Source organism: Eimeria mitis, genomic scaffold (genome assembly GCF_000499745.2).
Source record: "Eimeria mitis Houghton genomic scaffold, Emh_scaff24, whole genome shotgun sequence".
In the NCBI taxonomy this organism is placed as follows: domain Eukaryota; phylum Apicomplexa; class Conoidasida; order Eucoccidiorida; family Eimeriidae; genus Eimeria; species Eimeria mitis.
This window is the reverse complement of record NW_013570736.1, coordinates 29,573-50,647: the sequence shown is the minus strand read 5'-3', so window position 1 is coordinate 50,647 and position 21,075 is coordinate 29,573. Positions and strand designations below refer to the sequence as shown.

The window sequence follows — 21,075 nt, the reverse complement described above, 5'->3', positions numbered from 1 at the left end:
GAACAGCCAGCGTTGCCCAAATAAAAGTTAAAATGAACACCTATAGCAGACGACAGCAGAAGAATCCGGCACTCAGAAGGCAGGGGGACGAACTGAGCGGAGCATCCAATTCCTCTGCAATAGAGGTAGCCGCTCGACTCGAGATCTCATGCGCGCGGAAGGCGGTAAGGAACTGGAGAAGCACGGCTTCTCGGAGAGAAATCGTGCTTCTCCATTTAAGCTTTGTTAGCTTTGTTATTTTGTTGAATCGGATGAGATCCCTGAGCGTCTGTAGCATGAGAGATTTTGCATGGCTTTTGTCAACTTATGTCTGCCGGCCCGTTATACCCAGCAGTGTGGGTTCGAAAGATGCTCACCACAGTAGCCTCCACAGGAGTATCCTATTAATATGTCATGCTTAATAAAGCATATTACACTTTAGTGTAATCTTTTCTGTAACGTGAACAAGTATCGGCATAGCATGTGAGAGACTGAGGGCTCAGCCAAGACATCATCAGCTTCATCGGCCCGCAGCACCTCCATCATTATGGATTTACTATACCCCATCGTTTGAGGGAAGTCAGATCCTGACCAGCTGACCAGCTCTCACAGTTGGGTTTTTCCATGCGTTTGTGTTGTCGTTGGGGGCACAAGACGCAGGGCTGCGGATATTGTTTGGTGCGCTCATTGGTGAGGGTGGGATCAAGTCCTGAGGGCTCTATCATCCCTGAAGCCCCAAACTCCACTTAGCTGGCTTGCTCTAGGGGAGTTTTTCACAACGAGCGCCATGTGTATCCGCCCCCCAAAAGACACTATTGAGGTATACTCAACGGAAGCAGTGAAAGAGTACATGCTTCACCGCTCCCACGAGCAATAACGCCCGCTGTTGTAAGAGGACTGCAACCAATGTCCCACGAAGGAAAGGGCAAGAAGACTCCAGGGCAGTGCAGCAGCGCTCCCCGAGGCTACAAAGAAATGCAAGTACGGCATCGTGAGCGGCCTATGAAGTGCGCACCTTCGGACGATCTCATCCAGTTGGCACTCGAGAAACAGTAGAAGCTGGAGCAACCGAACCCAGCTGCTTCATATTTTTTGAATGCCAGAGAACTACCAGAGAGGTGGCCACTTCGTGGTGGCCCAATGAACCCAATGCACCGCACCGGTTCCGAGGAGTAGCATCCTGAAAATAAAATAAACTGGGAAGCAGAGAAACTGCTAAGAGCATGCAAAGGTCAACTGTCAACTGGCGCGTTCGGAAGCATTCCGGTCGCGGCGAAGCAAAAGGGTGTGGGGTGCGGGAAGTGCGTCAACGTCGAACCCCTCAATAAAGTCAAAGTAAAACAAATTACCGTCTCCGCAGATCGGCGAGTAACTTAGCCACTAAAAGAGCGTTGCCATCCGTCTATCAGCTGGCACGTTTTTGCAGATTCCTTCACTTCGAGACGGCAGGCAAGAAAGTGCTCCTTCCATTTGCACTCGTAAGCTTTGGTGCTTCTGTAGTATATTTGGGTTAAGGAATTCACCTGCAGAATTGCAACCACCCGTCAATTCAGATTGCTTGGGAGCACTATGCGCTGGACGGCTATAGCATGGGCAGTGGGATTATGTCCAGCGGGAATGTTGAGGAGTGCCTGAAGTGCGTACGGTTTGCGCTGCAACTGCTGCAATAGAAGCAGGTGCCATCCAAAGCACAAAGATGCTAATTTTTTTCATGAAAACCAGGGAATTGAGGGTTTCGTGGCGCAGCAACAGGGACAGGAATCTAATCAAAGCCGCCGAAGCTGAGAGCCATTTGGAGGTCTCTACTTCCCCTGTACACTTGAAATGAGATCCAGAAGTTCCTCCGTCTTGCATCATCCTACAGCAACTTTACCCCTGGATCCGCTCGCACTTTCTCCCCTCACGTGAATATAATGAAGAAGGGGAAACAACTTGTTTGGACAGATACCGAAGAAGATGCTGCCAGAAGCCCAATTAGACGTTTGGAATTATCTCTAGTGCGCTGCCTGATTTCGTCGAATGCCTTTTCCTAGCAATAGATGCCACTCACACAGCCATTTGCGTGATGTTCTCTCAGCAAGCAGACGATTTGTGAAGTTACCAGGTAATTGCCTTGGCCTCACACCGTTTCACAGAGAGAGCAGAAGTATCCCACGTGAGCAGGTCCTCTAGGCAGTCTGGCGCTGAGTATAGAAGCGCCAACAGTACGCATAATCAAGGCTTTTCACCCTTCAAACTGACCATAAATCCCCGAAACACCTGGCGCAATATTCTCCAGACTTCAGTGAGGATAGGATTGTTCGGTGGCTCTGTAAGCAATTGAGTTAGCTGTTAATGCACGCACCAAATGCCAGTTTGGGGATGCTTACGTGCGCGTTTTCCTTGTAGCAGAACTTCCAGAAAGTGCAAAAACTCGCAACAAGACGCACCATCCCTAGGCTTTTCTACCACTGCTCAGGAAGCCTAGAATGCAGATGTGAGGTAGGCTACAGAAGTGTCAAAATGGGACAACATTCCCTCAAGGGGAAATGCTGCCTAACTCATTCTGACGTTTTGGCTCTTCTGCAGCTCACGAAGCTCATCAGCTAAGATGGAGGATTCTCCTTACAGAGGCGGTGCGGTTCGTAGTCTCTCATGCTCCACTAAACCGTGTGGCGCTATGAAGTGCAACGCGAGTCCTCGGCCCCATAATAGGACAATTGTGAGGGGCAACAGAATTAAAATGCTCAGTATAGGAACTCCCGCGCACAATCGGACAACTCATCCAGTCTCCAGAAACCCGGTGCAGAGCGGAAGCGAGCGCCAGGGTGTAGGGTGAAGAGCAACCAGCCTCTTCGTTCCCAGTACCGTTACACCTTACTGCAACGCTTGCTGCAAGACAACCCCACGTACAAACTTACCCGTGCCCCCTGTTGATGCATGCACACTGTGCGCATTTCTTAAACATGTACATGGCCCTCAATAACGAGAGTTTGCTAAGCAAAAAAAGTATATACTAGCATCAGACAGTGCGTACTGCAAGCCTAGTGGAGTTTTTAGCGAGAGGCCGATGAGCACATTTCCTTCCGAGAAGCCCCTGCGGAAGTAGAAAATGTCTTAAAGGATGACCTTGTGCAATTACATTTCACACAGTTTGTCGTGTTCTACAAGGAGGAAGCGGGGAAACTTCAAAAACAGCCCTACGAGTTGGGGCCTGCAGTTACGGAATAGCGGGCGATCAGCCGCTGCTGATTGTCCTGTCGCTAGAGTTGCGGGTGATCGGCGAGCGCCGCTCTCTCTTAAGAATGGTGTAGTGATGCATGAGAAAGTTAAAGTATTGAGATAGTATGCATGGCAGCTGAAGGAAACTAGGGTATATTTGACGATCTTTGGGACAGCAGCCGCTCCGTGAGGCAAGAACATCTTCGTGGTTGATTTAGTGTCTGCATTCGTCCTTTAATGCGAAGAGAATCTTTTTTCTAAGGCATTGTTTCTACGGTACTCACATATTTTATCTGCTGCTACACAACGGATGGGATACCCTACTATTCCTTTCGACGGCATTTGCTGCTGCTTCCGCAGTGCATGAGCTCCTCTGCAATTTTCGCCCCCTACGATTGTTCAGGCGCTGTGTAAAGCCTGTAAGGCGCACCAGTATTAGCAGCTGTAATTGGGTGTTCTTTTGCCTAGTGGTACGGGAGACCGGCAGCAGCGGCGCCAACTCTGCCCCAGGCGGTGAGATGGTCTTTCTTGTTGTAGCCCGTTGTGGCATCTGTGTATTCTGGCGTTCCACAGGGCAGCAACAGGAAGGACCTAAAGCAATAACTACGGCAAATCTGAGCGGCTGGGCCGAGAGTATCCCTGCATCAGCAACAACAACAACGCCCGCTGTAGTAACAGGGTAGCCGCTGATGGAGGCTGCCCACGACTCTAGCAGAGGTGGAGCGGCGCAGCATGCTTCGACTGCGCAAAGCCTTGCGAGAATTCTGAGGGAGCATAGAGACATACAGCGCAATGCTTCGCCTCACTGGACGGCAGCTCCTCTTTCCGTGAGTATTCTGCTGTTCGCAGACGAGGCTGTGAGGCTTATGCTTTATGAGCTTGCTGTAGCCGGGGATTCTATTTCCTTTCCTGCCTTCGGAGTATTTGTGAATGATGTGCTCTCCGCTCCGCACAAAAGTGCGGTTCGAGCGGGCAGTGCGTGAGAGTAGACTGGGGGCAGCTCAACGTAAACCACGAAGTGCCTGCGCAAGTGTTTGTTTGCTTCTGTTCAGCTCGAGGAGCCACGAGAGTGGCACTTTACGCTGAGAGGACCACCGGATTCTCCGTTCGAGGGGGGTCTGTACCATGGGCGTATAGTGTTGCCAAAGAACTACCCGTTTGCTCCTCCATCTCTGATGCTGCTTACAAGAAACGGCAGATTCGACATCAACAAAAAGGTGAGGCTGTTGCGCCCCTGCGCGTCATCACGGGAGGTTGCCCTTGTAGAGGCAGGATGCGTTACCGCGGAGGGCTTATGCACGAGCTGATACTCCAGCTGAGAGGTTGGGAGGACGGCAGCCACGGGAAAGCCGCTGGACCTTCTTTTTTTTTCGTCCGTATGATTCTTTTACTGTGGGACTCCTTTGTAATACTTGCGCCTCCCTCCTGCATGAGGGTGTTAGAGCTTCTGCTCGCTTGATCGACATACGTGTGGCTGTATCGTGTGTACTGTCCATTCGTCTCTGCGCTCAGATATGCTTAAGCGCCAGCAGCCACCACCCTGAGCTCTGGCAGCCTGCATGGGGCATTCGCACTCTTCTCGATGCACTGTGTGCCTTCTTCCCCACGCCAGCTCAAGGGGCTCTTCATGCGTTAGAGGCCTCAGAAAAGGTATGGTGATGCTCCTGCTTTTTCCTTGAGAATTGTGCAGCTGCCGTTGCTTTGAGGCAACAACTCCTGCCATTGTGCTTGTAGATGTGCCGTTATCACCAGTGTTGCCAGTGTAGCTGGAGCTGGTGTCGGTAGGGATGCTGCATTGGTGCTCCTGAGGCCGCTTGCTTCCACTGGAATATTTTCTTTGGCACTCGTTTTGAACTGGGCCTTCTCTGCTTGTGCCGTGCCAGTGAAGTCATGCAGCGAGACGCGTGTCTTCCCGCGGCTTCTTAACACTTGTTCGTTGTGCTTTGTCTTGCGGCACAGTGTGTGATGAATAAGTAACGTTGTTGGGGCTCTTATTGTGCCTGCACCGTCTCGTTCAGGACCGGAGACAGATGGCCCTCGAGAGCGCCTCTTGGGTGTGCCCAGTTTGCAAAAGACCCAACCGGCAACTTGTTGAAGAGGGCTGCGCCGCACCGTCCAACACTTTACCAGTAAGCGCGTAGCACAGTGGAAAGGTGGAAAGAAGGTGGAACGGCAGCAGTGTCAGATCGAGACAGACGTACTGCAGTCAACGAAATGCCACGAATTTAGTGAGGGTCGGGGAGAGAACACGAGCAACGTGCGTCGGTTTGTGATGCGTTGGCCGTAGGAACTACCTGAACAGTTGCAGGCTCAGGCCCTCCTTGCGAGGGACAGAGGCAAGGAGCAGCCCTCGAAGACAGAGGCTGTTCAGGGGCCATTGCCGAACTCCCAGGTATTCGACTACACGCCGTCGGTCCCCAGTAGAGAGCTGTGTAGTCGAGTTCTGCAATGAACAGAAGACGACAGTGAATATTGCACACTTGTCTCTCAGTCTGCTGGTCCACAAAGAGCGCATTGCTTCTGTTGGAAAATGCAATACGTTCATGAAGTTGACGACAGCTGCTGTTCATATGTCCTGTTCGGCGCTACTGTTGCAGGTTGGGAGCCCGTCCGATGTTGGCACAGCTGCGGCAGTGCCACCTTCCAGAAGCAACAGCGGCAACAACAGTGGCAACAGTGCTGCGAACATCAGCAGTGGCAGCGATGGACTCTCTGTTACGCGGGATGCTGGGGTTTTGCCAACGGGCAGGCGACCTGCTCGGCCTCAGGCTTCTTCATTCTGGGCTTACCGGCTTGGTTCGCCGTCAGACAGAACGGAATTCCTTATTGCATGGGCCGATTTGATGCTCCTGCTGTTGCTTCTTGCTTCATTGGTGTTGTTGGGTGACTTGCTGTTACAGCCTCCCAGGTTTTCTCTGCTGCTCCCCTCGCCTTCGCTCAACAGCTGATCCTTCGGGATCTGCCTTCACTTGCCATCAGCAACAGTTATAAAAGCGCCAAGAGCATCCTCTAGCGACGACTGCAGGAGCAGAATGTAAGGCTAGTGCAGTTTCTTCTGAGAGAATTACTTTATCAGGTTGATTGTTTGGTTTAGATTATCGTATGCCAGCACCCGATTTACGGTCTGGCAGATGAGGCAACTCCATGGAGGTCGCATGTACCAGGAGAGCGCGTTTGCGTCTTCTTTTGCTGCCGCTTCGTTCACCCTGCCTTCTTTAGTGGTTTTCCACAGACGTTTCGAGGTTCCTCGTTACCGCCACAGGTTTGCCAACTGCAGGAACAGGCTGCAGACAGGCAGGAGGAAATCGCCAGCTTTTAACGCAGCTGCAACAGGCAGATATGCACTTGTCTGGAAGGCAGGTGTGAGATGGTGCCTTTTTGGGTTCTAGGGACGCTCTCTCCACCCTGCTAATTACATTTTTGTTGGCAATTCTTCTGGCTAGTTAAGGCAGCATGATGTGCAGAAAGAACAGCTTTTAGACGTTAGAAACACGAACACTTGCAGCTTAATGACTCCCTCGAATGCTTCACTGTCAGAAAACTTCCAATTAGTATCACTCTTTTTCCACATATCTTGGTGACGTCTTTTGCGGACATTCTCGCAACTGCCGCTGAAAGCTCCACACAGATAGACGAGCTCGGAAAGGTACAATTGGTAGGAATAAATCATGAAGAGCTCCCGGCGGCGAGATATTGCCTAGCATGCAGTAGAGCTATAGCAGTCGCGTGATGCACAGTGAATGATGGAGGAGCGTTAGGGGCACAAGAAGGGGACGGAATACATTTGCGTCCACCACGCAATCGGCGCAGAGTCGCTGTTGTGGAAATGGCTGGGAAGGCATCCTGATATGGGGTCCCCTGGGGGGGAAGTCGGAAGTAAGCGCTGTTTCTTGATGCACCAATATTCGTTGCGGCGAGGTGTAATCTCCCAGTCAAGAGGGAGACAGCGCCTACCTAGTGGGACATCAGCAGCATAAACTGGGCTGCGCCTCTATGCGCTAGGTGAACTTGATATTAATGGTATATGCAAGCAGACTCATCAGCCACAACCTAGGACCTTAGGGAGCGGCGACAGAACGATTAACTGAATCAATTTCTAGTGATGGACCACATGGGAGCCCCCTACACGTTCCCGGCTCAGCTAGGTGGACGTGCCAAGGCAGTGCTCATTTCGGAGATGTGCTGGGTTGAGTGCATATCCTGGAACACTGCTGCGTCGCACCCACTGGCACTGGTCCAGGTCCAGGACCTCCTAACGCAAGTAGAAAGAAGCGTACTAACGTCGTACGCACAATGCTACCGCGGTGGGTAGGCTGGCTGCTGATGCGGCTCAAACCCCCTTTTGATGCAAGTACTCACACTGTCAGCAATCGTTCAGCGCAAACTTGATCCTCAGTGGCTAGCCTGCTTGCAAGCAGAAATGCATATACCAACTCAAGACAGACATCACTACACTAGCAGTAAGTTACGCCAAGACAGTCAGCCAAAGTCGGCGAAGCGTCCCATAAAAAGTACTCATGCTCGTATCCTTGGAACTCTTCAGTATTTGAAAAAACAAATGATTTGCTGTGTGAGTAGACCAAACAAGAAACGCTCAAGCTCCCTGCATGCCTCCATAAGAAACACCGTCACACTGCTGCCTGGCGAGACAGGGCTCACAAACCCCGATATTGAGACAGCGTTGCCTTAGCAAGTTCAGGGTAAGACGTTCGCGTCATTCAATACTCCTGCTTTGCCCTTTTGTCAAGCAGACACACATAGTGTCCGCAGGACTTGGGGCCCCTTGTACAGAGCAGCGCGAGGCGCGCTTCTGTGCGTTGTGCAGGCCGCCGTGACGAAGAAGGGTTCAGGCGGCATATAGTGGCCTCTAACTTCGGTGGTTTTTGCTAATTTTGCTAACAAAGTGCATTTAGACACTCGTCTTTTCGCGCATTCTCCTCTCTTGAGTGTTCCTGCAGCCCCGGACCTCCGTCGTCGCGTGGGGTGCCGCGTTGCTGCTTTCCACAGGTTTCGCCGAGCGGTGGTTTCTGTGGGTTTGCAGTGTATATACTGGGGGTAGATTATCTGCGACATAAATAAGTGTGTAGTGTCCCGCTGTGCTGCTGTGTCTCATACTAGGGACCTGCGCGCTCTCCAATTGCGGTGTCAGTGAACCGCAGCTGTGTTGCTTGCCTGCACTCCCCGGTGGCTGTATATCTCGGTTAGCGTTGAAAATGGGGAGCTCACAGGACTGCAGTGGTTGCATTGTGTCCCGGGCGCTGGGCCTGGAGTCGCGGGCAAACAGCCTAGCGCTGTTCGTTTCTGTGAACCTCTTTTATTTCCTCGTCTTCGCAATGGGAAAGAGCATGGTGTCCCTCTGCTGCTACTTGTGCTTGGCTCCAGTGATGCTGGGGCTGCTGCTGAAGGCGCTTCATCTCACCCCGACAGAGGAGGGACCTTGGGAAATCGTCAGCCGCTCCGGCATCGAGAGTGCTGTGGGACGGCTGTACGAGAAGACGAACCAGTTCTTGGAGTTTTGTCGTGATGTTTGCCTGTGGAGAAACGTCTTCTTCACTACTAAGGTCTGCTGCGTTCTGCTGAGTCTCGGATATGTTTCTTCCTTCTTATCTTTCGCCAGCCTGGTGTTCGTCGCGACTTGGGCTTGGTTCCTGTACAGCAGCTGTTCTTCTATATTCCACGACACGGTTTATCCCATTGTTTCTCCGTACATTAAGATGGCGAATCAGACCTTCCACAAAGTCTTTCAGTCGATTCCGAAGATGGAAGCCAGTGATAAGAAGCTCTAGTGTGTCCGTCGCCCCTCAGTTGCTCAGGGGGCCAGAGGGGTTCCTCTTCGACGTCTTTTCGCCTAACCGTTAAGGCACTGAGGTAGAGGGGGACAGCTTCCTAGAGCTTTACAGCATCTGCGGTGGGAGCGTGGCGCCCAACAGCAGCCCCTGTGCAGTGCGGAGTGGGCCAAGGCGCAGCGTCGGGCTCTGCAGACAACCTGTCATGGCGAACTGTGCCGGGGGTATTCCTGTCGCGCTGGAAGAAGTTCCAGTCAAGTACATTGGGCTTGTTGAGTGCAGGGTAGGTAGTTAGCTGGGACGGGGCATCCACCGCCCACCCAGAGAGAGGACGCAACTTCCCTCCTCTCCCCTGCGCTCGTATCCACGCTGCTTCAGTCAGACGGTATATACCTGGGGAGCGCTGGTTATTTTGCTGCGTTAATGGTATAGTAGCTCCTGCGGTGGCTCCCCCTTGCGCTATAAGCTGGTTGAAGACTTTGACCCCTTTTACCTTTAAGTGTGCCACAAACTGCTACGTGTAGCTGCTTTGAGGTGAAGTTGCACACCGTATAGGACATTCACAGCCAGTCAAAATATCGTATGGGTGCCACATGTAGGTGGGGCGCCCCAGGTATACCTTGTGACTCTGCTGCAATTTGGCGGAGCAGCAGCTGCTCCTTGTAGCATATGGTTAGGGCTGTCATTATTAACTAGCCGCTGCATGGGACTGAAAGCCTAGTCAGTGACATGTTTCTCGATCAGCCTTATATTTGTCCGTTGTCGTTAAATACTATTAAGTAGATATTACGTACGTGAGGACTGTCCGCATGCGAATTTAAAAGCTGGACTGGGAGCTCCGCAAGGGAAGTAGAACGGCTCGGAGAGCGTACAAAGGGAACTGCACCGTCCTTTCAAAACAGAGGCTGCAGTGTTACGGGTAAGTTCATGCAAATGCTAAACGGTTTGACGTGGGCTTCTTAGGCGGCTGCGGTTGCCTAAGAGCCGACCTACGAAGGAGAAGTTTCCCTCGCCGTCTGCAGTCTGCCTTGACTGTAGAGGAGATATGTTCAGTGCTTCTCGTGCCTTCCTGGATCTTAGCGCCGCCGGCAGATCGGAGTGTGGATGCCAAAACCCTTTGTTGCTGTGACGCAACGTGGGGCACAGGGGTGCTAGAAGCCAAGACACGCAAAGTGAGGGAGACGAGACGGGCGCCGGTTTCCATCTTCTTCACTTCAAGTACTTGAAGAGATCTTTCGCTACCTGCAGGCGGATCGAAACAACACAGGTCCCTTTGCAAAGGGCTTTTGTTTTGCTCCCTGTTGCGCCAAAAAACCAAGCAGACAACTAATCTGAACCTCAACACCTCTAAAGATACCCATCGAAAAAAAACGGAAACAGTGGGACTCCACGCAAGGTGTCCAGAGCTACGTCTGGGTGGCCACGGCGATATGTCGAAGTGTAGGAGCGGTCTACTTCAGATATATTTGAACTGGAATCGCTTACACATCTGTCCACGCACGTCTGCAGCTCCTCGAACTGGCCCGCGCAGTTCCCCCGTCCGTCAGTGCGGGCCTTGAGGCGGTCGCAGCAAGCCTACAAGTCCAACACATAGCAGGCAGCCGACAAAACAAATCATTTGTCTCAATTGAAAAAAAAGCACAAAAAAATCTGCGCAGTTAACGGGCCGCAGCAACTTGCGAGTGCGTATCGCCAAGCGATGGGCACGCGCATACCCAAGGAAGGTTATTGACAGCATGTTGAACAATGCATTGATACTTCATACCCAAATGAATCAAAAAAGTACTTCCCATGACCTGGGAGACTATATACCTGCCTTGCTGCTCTTTAGTGTAAGAATATGGCAACCGTAAATGCAAAGCGGGTATGTAAGCGAGCATCTCGCCCGGAACAGTTTAGGCGGGCAAGTAAGCAAAACGGGAGAGGCTCGTTGTGTGAGCTGATCACAGATAACAGTTTAGGCGGGCTAAGTATGCAAAGGGGGGATAATTTTCGGTAGAAAGAGCATGATAGCCATACGGCAATGATCGATTTATGGGCGCGAGATGACTATGGCAATGTGTCCTGGGTATATAACCGGCAATTTCATAGCATGAAGCCACACGCCTTCATCGCTAAAAACCACCCCCAGAATTGAGGTGAACAGATCCTACGCACAGAGTATTCGTGTACCCATCTGCTGCACTTCGTGGTGCATGCAGGGGCAAGCTTTTTCTTGGGGTCGACGAGACGCTCGCTTGGGTCCTTTGGTGGGATGTACTTGGGGTAATGCACCCCGAACTCTGCGTAAAATGGGAACGACATCTTAGGGAGCTTCAGAGAGTGAACTCTCAGCAACTCTGGCGGCAGGAGTTCTCTTAGTCGTGTTGCTGCTGCTCGTATTGCTGCTGCAGTCGCTGCCGCAGTTTGGCAGAGATGAAACAGGGTCTTGGACGTAATTTCAATAAAGAAGATTGTTGCTAAAATGTTTACGAAGGGTTGCTGTTTCGCTTCCGAAAGGGTACCACGCTGCTGCAGCCCCTGCTGCATGCTGCGGTTGTTGCATTAGTGTTACTGTAACAGAGGAAAGCCCCATATAGATGGCTGCGTAAATAAATGGCTCTATCATCTTTTTGAGTGCGACCTCGTTTCATTTTATATAATAAGGTCTACACTCTTATTATTGCTTAGGGGGGCATAGAGCGCCACTCCACTAGAGCACCCACCACCAGTTGGCATTTCGAGTTGCCGCGAAGGACTGTTTTTTTGTGCATTGGTAGAATTGTTTTCCGGTTTCTGATGCTTTTATTAGGCGATTTACATGCCGAATCCTTTCAGGTCGACTCACCCGCTTGTTTGGGTTAGATTTACCACCGGTGACCACACATACTTGCATCCTTCTTTCCGCCTGTCCATTGGCTCTTTTGTCTTTATAGGAGACTGCAGAGGCCCGCTACTGGCGTGGGATTCTTGCGCTTTCTTAGTCTAGTAGGGCTTGTCCCTCTCCGCAGTCGTACTCTCTTCACTCGCCTGTCGGATACACATTTTTTTCGGCACCATGGCGTGGATGATCCCCAACGAACTCTCCGACATTGTAACAACTAAAACATCGTTACCCACTCCGTCAACAGAGGACTGTTTCTACTGGCCGCAAGAGAAACAGTGGGTCCCCGAACGGCTCCTGAAGAAATTGAAACCTGCGGAGAGGAAGCAGTTGCAGGGCGCAAATGCCATGGTCCAGAAGGCCGCCTCTGGTGAATTCTTCCCCTCCTGTATCCTGTCTTCCACGGTGCCACAAACAAGCCCCTTGCTTCTTATATCATCTTCTCCCTTCTGAACGGTCTCCGCTAGTACTGTGTTTTGTGTCTCGTGTCGCTTCGTGGCCTCCTTACCTTCATGTGTGGCTTCTCCTCTCCTTCTCCTTCTCCGACCTTACCTCTCAGTGTCTCTGTACCTTTCTGATGCCGCTTGCCTGCCTCAGTTTAGCATGTATCGAAGATTCATCGCCGTGTCTGTCGAAATACGCACGTCTCGGCTTCGCTCCTTCGTGTCTTTTCCCTTCATCAATTACCTTGTATCTCAATTTATTTTGCCTCAGGTCAGAGCAAATGCCGCAAGTGTGGTGGTTCCATTGCCAAGGGGGAACTCCGCGTGGGCTATCCTACATCCGATCCCCGGGGGGCTTATGAGGTGCTTTGCTGCTGGTTGCACCTGGGCTGCAGCAGGGAGCTCTTTTCTCTTGTGTTGAACGAACAAGCAGAAGGCGATGTAATTGAGCGATTGAGGGAAGATCTCGTTACTTCTCTCTCGTGTCTGGAAGCAGTTGCTGCAGGGCCTGCAGAATCAGCTAACACACCCAAGGCTGAGACGCAGGCCGCAGATGCCCAGATTCCCCCCAAAGGCGAAGAAACTCCTCTGAAGAAAGAGCAACCATTACGCAGGACGTGGGTGTCTGGTGGTAATAATGTCGTGGCAAAGACAGAAGAAGATACTGACAACAACCGAGAGGCCCCCACCGTTGCGTCTACTGCAGCCTGCAAAAGCAGCGGCGCCTCTTTCGCCTCTGCCTCTTCTATCCCGTACGAGGGGTCTAGAGAATGTGGGGATTCAGCTGGCGCTGATGAATCAGGCTGCGCTGTGGAGGACAAGAAGGGAAGTGAAGCGCTGTCAACGCGAGACCGTCTGTTGCTAGAGAGAGCCGGCTGCATCGTCTCTGTTGACCGTTTATGTCTGATGGCTGAAGGCCTGTCACAAGCGGAGCAACTGGAGGTCCACAGAACCCTAGCTGCAGCGGCTCTCCGGTTGTTTTTCCCGGATGAGGTGCAGAAGGAGGCAGTAGCCAGCACAGAAGCAGCCGAAGAAATGCTCGAGGGGCTGACCAAGAGGGAAATAAAAGGACGTGTGGCGTCGCCCAAAGGGCTTCTGCTGCCGCTTCTTCCTTTTCAGGAAGAGGGCCTTTGGTGGCTAACGCAACAAGAGGCTTCTCACGTAAAGGGAGGCATATTAGCTGATGAGATGGGTGAGGAGAGATACCGGACATCTCACCTATACTGGAGACTCCGTTGTGCATCGGGGATGTCAGCCGGTGTTAAAATTGTTTTTCCTGGTTTGCGACGACGTGACTTCCTTCATTGTCTATTTGTCTCCACACTGTATCCCTAAATGCTTACGTTCTCCATCATCTCCTGGCTGCATGCTACCGCAACTTTGGATGGACATTGTAACTGCAAAACAGTCACAGGGTCTCTCCACGCAGTCGAGAGTGCAGACCCCTCTGCGACAGTAGGAACTGCGCAACACCTTTCTAGGAACATTTACATATGTATGCGCCACTTCGTGAATATCTGTTTTATCTCTGGAGGCCCAGGAGCTCAACTCTAAATAGACATTCTGGTATATATCGCTTCTGCGCAGGTGTTTGTTTTCTTCCCTATTCGCGGAGGGGAAGTCTTCCTACCATACGAAACTGTCGTGTCTGTGCTGGGTGGCTCAATATATGCTTGTGTCCATCTGTGTGCGTGCCTTTTGTAGGAATGGGGAAGACGATCCAGATCATATCTCTCCTGCTGTCCCGTCCACTTCCGGCACTTCCTGAATCTGTGCCCTCGTTGGTGCGGGCCTGCGTCTGCTCCACGTTGATCGTTACTCCACTAGCTGCATTGCTGCAGTGGAAGAGCGAACTCGACAGATTTGTGGCACCAGGGCGTCTCTCGGTGCTCATCTACCACGGTTCTCAGAGGCGGGCTCTCCACTCGGCACTTCATCAGTACGACGTCGTCTTGACAACGTATCAAACTATTGAACAGGACTTTCGCAAGCAAATAAACAAGCACAAAGTCGCATGCAAGGTATTGCTATTTATTTGACACCACGCTGGGCGGGACTCGCCTCAACATTTACCCGCTGTATGCATACATCAGCAGATATGTGCGTGTACCCATGCGTATATGAATGCAAGTGTGAATCTGCGCGTCGCCGTTTCCTTCTTGCGTCGTGTACCGTTGCCTACACCCATCTCCACTTGCGAAAATCATCTTGCTTGGCGGACTTCACTAGTGGGAGTCGCCTGCGGTGATGCCTTTCCCGTGTGGTATAACTTGTTCGTCCACCTGTTGGCATATTTAAGTACTACCCTAGTAAGCCTGTTTATATTGTATACTTATGCCTTCGCATAGGAACTGTTCTCACCGTCGGGCTGCACTGGGAACAGCTTTGCTTCCGTCATATTTTCTCTTGCCTTGCTTGCAGTACTGCGGGCGGCTCTTCATGCGGGACAAACTATTCGTTCATCAGAGGTATTTCTGTGGGCCTGAGGCCCAGCGCACCGCCAAACAGAGGCTGACTGAGCGCAAAATTGACGAAGGCACAAAACGGGCGATGGTTTCGCTGAACATCATCAAGGAAAATGAGGACCCAGTTGCAGCGCCTGCCACTGCAGGGAAGAAACGGAGCAGCAAGAAGAGTAAGAGCGCAGCGCCACAAGAACAAACAGAGCCTGCAGCTTTCGTACCCACGCCCGGCAACTGTTTAAAGGAGTTGCTCCAGCAGGCAAACATCAACCCCAACGAAGTCGGACCCCTGCCGTGGCTGGGTCCGCACGCCTACCGGAACGCGAAGGCTGCTGCAGATGCAGCTGAAGTTCCAACGGGAAAGAGACGAAAGACAGCCGCGGAGAGTAGCAGCAGTAGCTCCAGCAGCGGCGACAAGGGCAACAACGACGAGAGCAAAGGCATCGAGGGGGATGGTGGGCTAACCATGACCGAAGTCAGTCGCTTGAAAGTCGCAGAACTGAGGGAACTTATTAAGGCTCTTGGTGGGGCCGCAGCACCCCGGTCTACGAAGGCCCAGCTGCTGGAACAGCTGGAGCCTCTGCTTCAGCGGAGCGTGTCCAGAAGCGGAACTTCAAAGGCTGCAGAAGAGAGCGGCTCAACAGGAACAACTAGTGAGAATATTAGTTCGCGAGAGGCTCCAGAGTCCGGTGAAGGGGACAGGATCGATGGCGAGCAGCAGCAGCCACAGCAGCAGCAGCAGGTCGCCGCAAGGGAAGCAGGCCGGAGCAGCCAGCCAAAAGCTGGCAGAAAAGTAAGCTGCAAGAAGGCTCCGCAGCGGGAACTGTCCAGTGAGGGTGTGGAAGATGAGCAGCATACTGCTCGCTCATCCAGCAGCGACAGCAGCGCCGGCAACAGCGAAACAAAGGCACCAATCAAGGAGGCACAAGTTCGGCGTGGAGCGAATTCATCCGTCAAGCATGAGCCGGCAGAATTCGGTGATGAGAAAACCCACCAACAAGACAAACATTCGTCAGGCAGCAGCAGCAGTAGCAGCAGCAGCAAGAAGAATAAACCACCTTTTAAGTACGTCAAGCCAATAAAGCCGCAGCAGCAACGGTGCGAAGCGGCCGTATCAGAGGACGACGAACCTTTGTCTGTATCCAAAAAGAAGACCCTGAAAGCGAATAAAGTCAAGGGTACAGGAGTAAAGAAAAGCAGTAAGAACGGCGGCAAGAAGGGCTACGAGAGGGCCTCCCGGGGTTGTGCCCAACCAAAGATGCCAGTGAAGAAGGCGTCGGGAAAGGGCCCAGGGAGACGACGTCCAGCAGTCCGGCGACATGACAGCAGCGAAAGCGACTGGGAGAGCAGCAGCACGGAGTATGAGCCATCGGGTTCTTCATCAGAAAACGATTCTTCAGAGTCCTTTGTTGCGACGTCCTCAGATGAGGGGCCAGCTGGCACTGATTCCGAAGCATCGTCAGTCGTATCTGTCCTCTCCGCTGAGAGCACGAGACGGCGTGTCAGGACAAACCGTAGTGCAGGCCGAAATAGCACGGAACGGGTGAAAATGTCAACTCTTACCCCAGTAGATGCGTTGCTGTGGGGCAAGGCATTGGGCGACACAGAATCTGAAGACGGAGAGGAAGGTGGGCAGGTAAAAGAAAAACTGGAGGAAGACCCCGAGCTTGTAGAGTCCCTCCGGCAGTCTCCTCTTCATGGGGTTGTGTGGCAGAGAATTGTGCTGGACGAAGCTCACCGGATAAAGTCAAGGAACAGCAGCACCGCTCAAGCCATATTTGCCCTGCGCAGCGCCACAATCAGGATTCCAGGATGCCAGGGGCAGCTAAAACAGCGAGATCAGGTGACCGACCAGCAGGTAAAAGAGGGAGATACAAAAGGCTCTTGTGATAGCGATACTGCGGTGCAGCAGTCTGTCACTGAGGGCGATGACGAGGGAGTTAAGACGAATAGCAGCAACCGCGAGGTCGAAGATCAGGGTGGCAAGAAAGAAAAGCTGCAACGCCAGAACAAGCAACAACAGCAGCGAGTTCGGGAGGGAAAACAAGATAGGGATGTGGAACCGGAGCAACAGGAAGGGACAGCCAAAGCTGCTGGGTCTTCCAGACGTGCGGGAAGTACACTTCGCGGCAGCTTCAGTGGGAGCAGTAGTGGCAACGATAACGAAGAAGAGAGTACTGTTGCTACCTGTGATGGGGAAAGAAAAAAACCGGAATTTTCGATTGTTGTGGGAGGCAGCAGGTGGTGTCTGACAGGTACACCGCTTCAAAACAGAATTGGGGAGTTGTACAGTCTTGTACGTTTCCTGCGGTTTTACCCCTACGCATATTACTTCTGTTCGAAGAAGGGCTGCACCTGCAGATCAATGCACTACCGTTTTGCGGATGGGAAGTAAGGATGCGAAAGGCACGACAGCAATTGCTGGAACTGCTGCCGACACTGCATTTTTAGTGTTCCAGACAAGTGTAGTAGGATGACACGAACAACAGAGGCCGACGTTTTATGCAGTGCCGGTGGAAAGAAAGCCACTAAAAACACTAAAGTTTCCGTGCTTGCTTGCGTTGTTTGCGACTGCTGCTGTTGTTGCTGGCAGGTATTGCGACAAGTGTTCTCATACGCGGATGACGCACTATTCGTTCTTCTGCCGCCGCGTTGTGAAGCCAATCAAAGAGTTTGGCTATCAGGGGGAGGGTATTGTAGCCCTAGAGACTTTGAAAAGGGAGGTAAGGCTCCGTATGAAATCTGTTACTCTCTTTCGCCAGCCGCTTACATTCGGATCCCTAAATGCAACGGTGGTGCACATCATCATGGCATGATGGCTCTGTGCCTGTGTTTCTCACGTGTAGGTGCTAGATGTTTGTTTGCTCCGGCGCACAAAAGTCGAGAGGGCAGCTGACGTTAAACTGCCTCCTCTCGTTGTGTCCATAAGGAGAGACGCGTTAAGCCCACAGGAAAGAGACTTCTACGAGTCCCTTTTCAAGCAGACGGCCATTCAATTCGTGAGGATATGGCCCCCACAGTTTCGGTGTACCTGGCGCTGCTGAATCGCTGCGCTTGTTGTTCATAATAGTGGTTACAGTGCCACTATCTGGTGTTCTGCAATCTGTCAATGTCCCACTCCCATTACCTTTCCCACTCCCGCGTAGAAGCGCCGCTTCTGCGTGGGTGTCCCGCTTGTTGAGCAGGCTTACTGCTTCCACTGTGCTTGCCAATGAAGACATGTTTCGTGCAGTTAGCAGCATCATATTCTTCAGCTGTTTCCTGTGTCTGTCGGCTGTTTGCTGTAGGACTCGTATGTGAAGAGTGGCACCGTTCTCCACAACTTCGCGCACATTTTTGACTTGTTATCGAGACTTCGCCAAGCAGTGGACCACCCCTATCTTCTCATTCACGGGTCTCTTCAGTCCAAAGAGGGTTGTGTGCCCTTACCTACTGATTCACGGAACCCACAGCAAACTGGTGTCTGCACCATTTGCCAGGAAGACATGGATCCCATCGTATGTAGATGCTGATAATGCCGTGTCCACCGCACATGCTGTTCCTATTGTCCAGCCTGGAGAAGTGCATGTTGCGAGTGCAGCCGGCTTGTGATGTTGCAGTTTCTGTGATGTCGCGCCATGTCTTGCTTGTGCTCGGCTGTTCGTAAGCTCATTATCGTTGCATGGCGCTAGAACCTAAAGCTGAAGGGGACATCTTCGGCTTTCCTACGAACGCCCTCAGTTGTCTCTCTTCTTGGAAAATTGTGCGCGCCTAGGGCGTTTGACACTGCAGGGCTCTAACGTGCTTTCTCTTTGCACTTCTTTTGCGATCAGGACATGGCCCAAGCGAAGTGCGGGCATGCATTCCACCGCCTCTGCGTTCAAGAGTACATCGAGTCTGCTCCAGCTGCAGCAGCAGGTCAGCAGCAACCTCCAGCCGCTGCAGCGGCACTAGGTTGCCCGGCTTGCTTCGTTCCCCTTACTATAGACTTGTCGAAGGTAAACGGAGGCGAGTCGTTGGAAGAAATCCCAGCAGGAAGTAAAGCGAACGCAAAGGCTGGCAGGGGGAGGAAACGAAAGCAGCAACGCGAGGAAGGAGAGGGACTATCGGAAAATGAACAGGATGCGGCTGAGCTGGACACCGTTTCTGAGGTACCAAACAAATACGAGTTTTGTGTGCATTCGCCTAAAGTTAAATATATCTTCGTGTGACATCGTCTCACCTGTCGTAGGTGTTTGCGTTACTACTGCGAGATTGCCGTGCCATCCCGATTGACTGTGTGGTACAGGATGAAGCAGAACTATTAGCTTCCGGTGATGCAGGATTGGTTGCCAACTCAGCTGCTTCAACGAAGAGCACCGGAAGGCGGGGAGGGATCATGAAAAAGATTAGCGCTAGCAACTTCACAAGCAGCACTAAGATTGAGGCTCTCGTTCAAGTGCGGAATATCAATTTTTGCTGACAGCATCGCTCTGCACTTTGCGCACGCTCTAAGTGGTTCGGGTTTCATTCAAAAGTAGTATGTTCAGTGCTGACTTGCTCGACCGCGCGAAGGCGTGTGTTGATAAGAGGTCGCAAATATGCTGTCTGGCCTCCGCAGGAACTGAACATGGAATCGGAGCAAGACGCCCAAGTCAAGAGTATCGTGTTTTCGCAGTTCTGTGCTATGTTGGACCTCATCGAGTTCCGACTGAAGAGAGAAGGGATACAATGCGCCCAACTTACGGGGTCCATGACTGCCGTTGCGAGGTACCAGTTGCTACTCCTCTGTGCACTCCGTAGCGCTTCCCGCCCTCTCTATCTGACACGTTTCCTTCCCCTTTCCTCCAGACAAAATGCTGCCGGTGTTCACATCTTGCTCTGGGTCGAACACTGCATAAAATTCCGTTTGCCCACCATAGGTGGATTGATGAGAGACGGCGAGAGACGGTTGCTGATGTTTGCGTGCACGTGCAGGAGCAACGTGCTGTATGCATTCAACAACGATCCCAACTTGCGGGTGATTCTCATCAGCTTAAAGGCTGGCGGCGAGGGGTTGAATTTGCAAGTTGCCAGTAGAATATATTTGATGGATCCTTGGTGGAACCCTGCTGCTGAGATGCAAGCCATCCAGAGGGCCCACAGAATAGGTCAGACTAAGCCGGTAAAGGGTGTGAGATTTATATGTAGCGACACAATTGAAGAGAGAATCCTTCAGCTGCAAGAAAAGAAACAACTTGTGTTCGACGGTACTGTAGGCGCGTCTAATCAGGCGATGCATAAGCTGACCCAAGAAGATCTTCGTTTTCTCTTCCAGTCGTAGAGAAGAGGTAGCGCGAGCAACGGGGTTGAGCCTAATTCGCAGTGTGCTAAATGCCACATCAAGCAAATGCGCGGGCCTTTTTTTTCGTCTGCATCGATGATGCTTTGCTGCGTTTTTGCAAGTCTTTCTCTATGGGGGCTCAACTCGCATTTTTTTCACACTCACGTTAGATGCATGCAATGAAATAAACCCGGCAGCACTGGAACTTTCGCTCTACTCCATTCACAGGGTGCCGCGGTGTAAAGCCTTTCAGGAGAGGGCGACGATGCCCCATCTTCATCCCCTGTAGGGCTTTGTTGGGAGGCATTCAGGAGGAATTGCAAGGATACATTATACGCAGAGTAACGGGCGCACGGCGTCGCAATGCTAGTCGCAGGGATCCGGCACTGTTTCGCTCCCTGTCTCTCAGTACGAATGCAGAACGAGACGTCCACTTTTTTCTCCACGTCATAGATCACATTTCGACCTTATTATTGAATGGGACTTTGCTTTGGGTGTCGCACCATCTCGCAAGTAGGCAAGCGTTGCTTTTTCGTCTGCAATAGCCTACGATTCAGGATGAATATCCAAGAGTCTCACAATTTATTGTCGGGACGTGTTTGCATGGTGGCGGCTGTATTTCTCCTCTTGTACAGCTATAGTTCGTCACCGTTTGGCTTCCTTGAAACCTTATAGTTCTTGCCCCGCTACTCAGTGCCGCCGCCGCTATTGTGGCAATTTTGCAAGCTACCCCGCGTGCACAGACAGGGCTCGAGGTAGTTGCTCCATTTACCACTGACTATACTTGCTACGGACGATATTCCCCTAGGCCTGACGTGGGCACATCAACTTGCACCCTGTGTCTGTTAGCGAGCTATTTTTGCTTTAACAGTTCCACGGTTCCTTTCGTTGGGCGTCCCTCATCAGTATCCCATCCTTGGGTCTGGACTGAGGTGTACCTCCCCATTGCTGTATCTCACGTAATCTGCCTCTTAACCGTGTCTGTAGGTTCCTGTTTGCGCTCCCGACACCTTTCCACCGGACCAGTCATTTGGCCAACTTGTAGTGGAACGCAGCAACG

The 21,075-nt window shown here is 51.9% G+C and overlaps 4 protein-coding genes across 4 annotated transcripts; 3 read left to right on the top strand and 1 right to left on the bottom strand.

Moving 5' to 3' along the window:
* Positions 1 to 3,869: 3,869 nt before the first annotated feature.
* On the top strand, positions 3,870 to 6,193 carry EMH_0025470 (ubiquitin-conjugating enzyme e2, putative; the record flags this gene model as incomplete). Its single annotated transcript, XM_013496970.1, has 7 exons — positions 3,870 to 4,037; positions 4,233 to 4,397; positions 4,693 to 4,830; positions 5,199 to 5,309; positions 5,468 to 5,572; positions 5,778 to 5,976; positions 6,081 to 6,193. The coding sequence occupies 7 exons, from the start codon at positions 3,870 to 3,872 to the stop codon at positions 6,191 to 6,193; spliced, it is 999 nt and encodes a 332-aa protein (XP_013352424.1).
* A 2,200-nt stretch (positions 6,194 to 8,393) lies between these two features.
* On the top strand, positions 8,394 to 8,966 carry EMH_0025360 (reticulon domain-containing protein, putative; the record flags this gene model as incomplete). The annotated part of the gene is made up of 1 exon (XM_013496969.1): positions 8,394 to 8,966. The coding sequence occupies one exon, from the start codon at positions 8,394 to 8,396 to the stop codon at positions 8,964 to 8,966; it is 573 nt and encodes a 190-aa protein (XP_013352423.1).
* Positions 8,967 to 10,175: 1,209 nt separating this feature from the next.
* Positions 10,176 to 11,270, bottom strand: EMH_0025250 (ubiquinol-cytochrome c reductase hinge protein, putative; the record flags this gene model as incomplete). Its single annotated transcript, XM_013496968.1, has 3 exons — positions 10,176 to 10,208; positions 10,452 to 10,541; positions 11,124 to 11,270. The coding sequence occupies 3 exons, from the start codon at positions 11,268 to 11,270 to the stop codon at positions 10,176 to 10,178; spliced, it is 270 nt and encodes an 89-aa protein (XP_013352422.1).
* A 733-nt stretch (positions 11,271 to 12,003) lies between these two features.
* Positions 12,004 to 20,015, top strand: EMH_0025130 (SNF2/RAD54 helicase family protein, putative; the record flags this gene model as incomplete). Its single annotated transcript, XM_013496967.1, has 11 exons — positions 12,004 to 12,199; positions 12,544 to 13,464; positions 13,977 to 14,293; positions 14,694 to 17,125; positions 17,328 to 17,457; positions 17,581 to 17,733; positions 18,022 to 18,231; positions 18,547 to 18,864; positions 19,002 to 19,151; positions 19,314 to 19,462; positions 19,670 to 20,015. The coding sequence occupies 11 exons, from the start codon at positions 12,004 to 12,006 to the stop codon at positions 20,013 to 20,015; spliced, it is 5,322 nt and encodes a 1,773-aa protein (XP_013352421.1).
* Between the last annotated feature and the right edge of the window lie 1,060 nt (positions 20,016 to 21,075).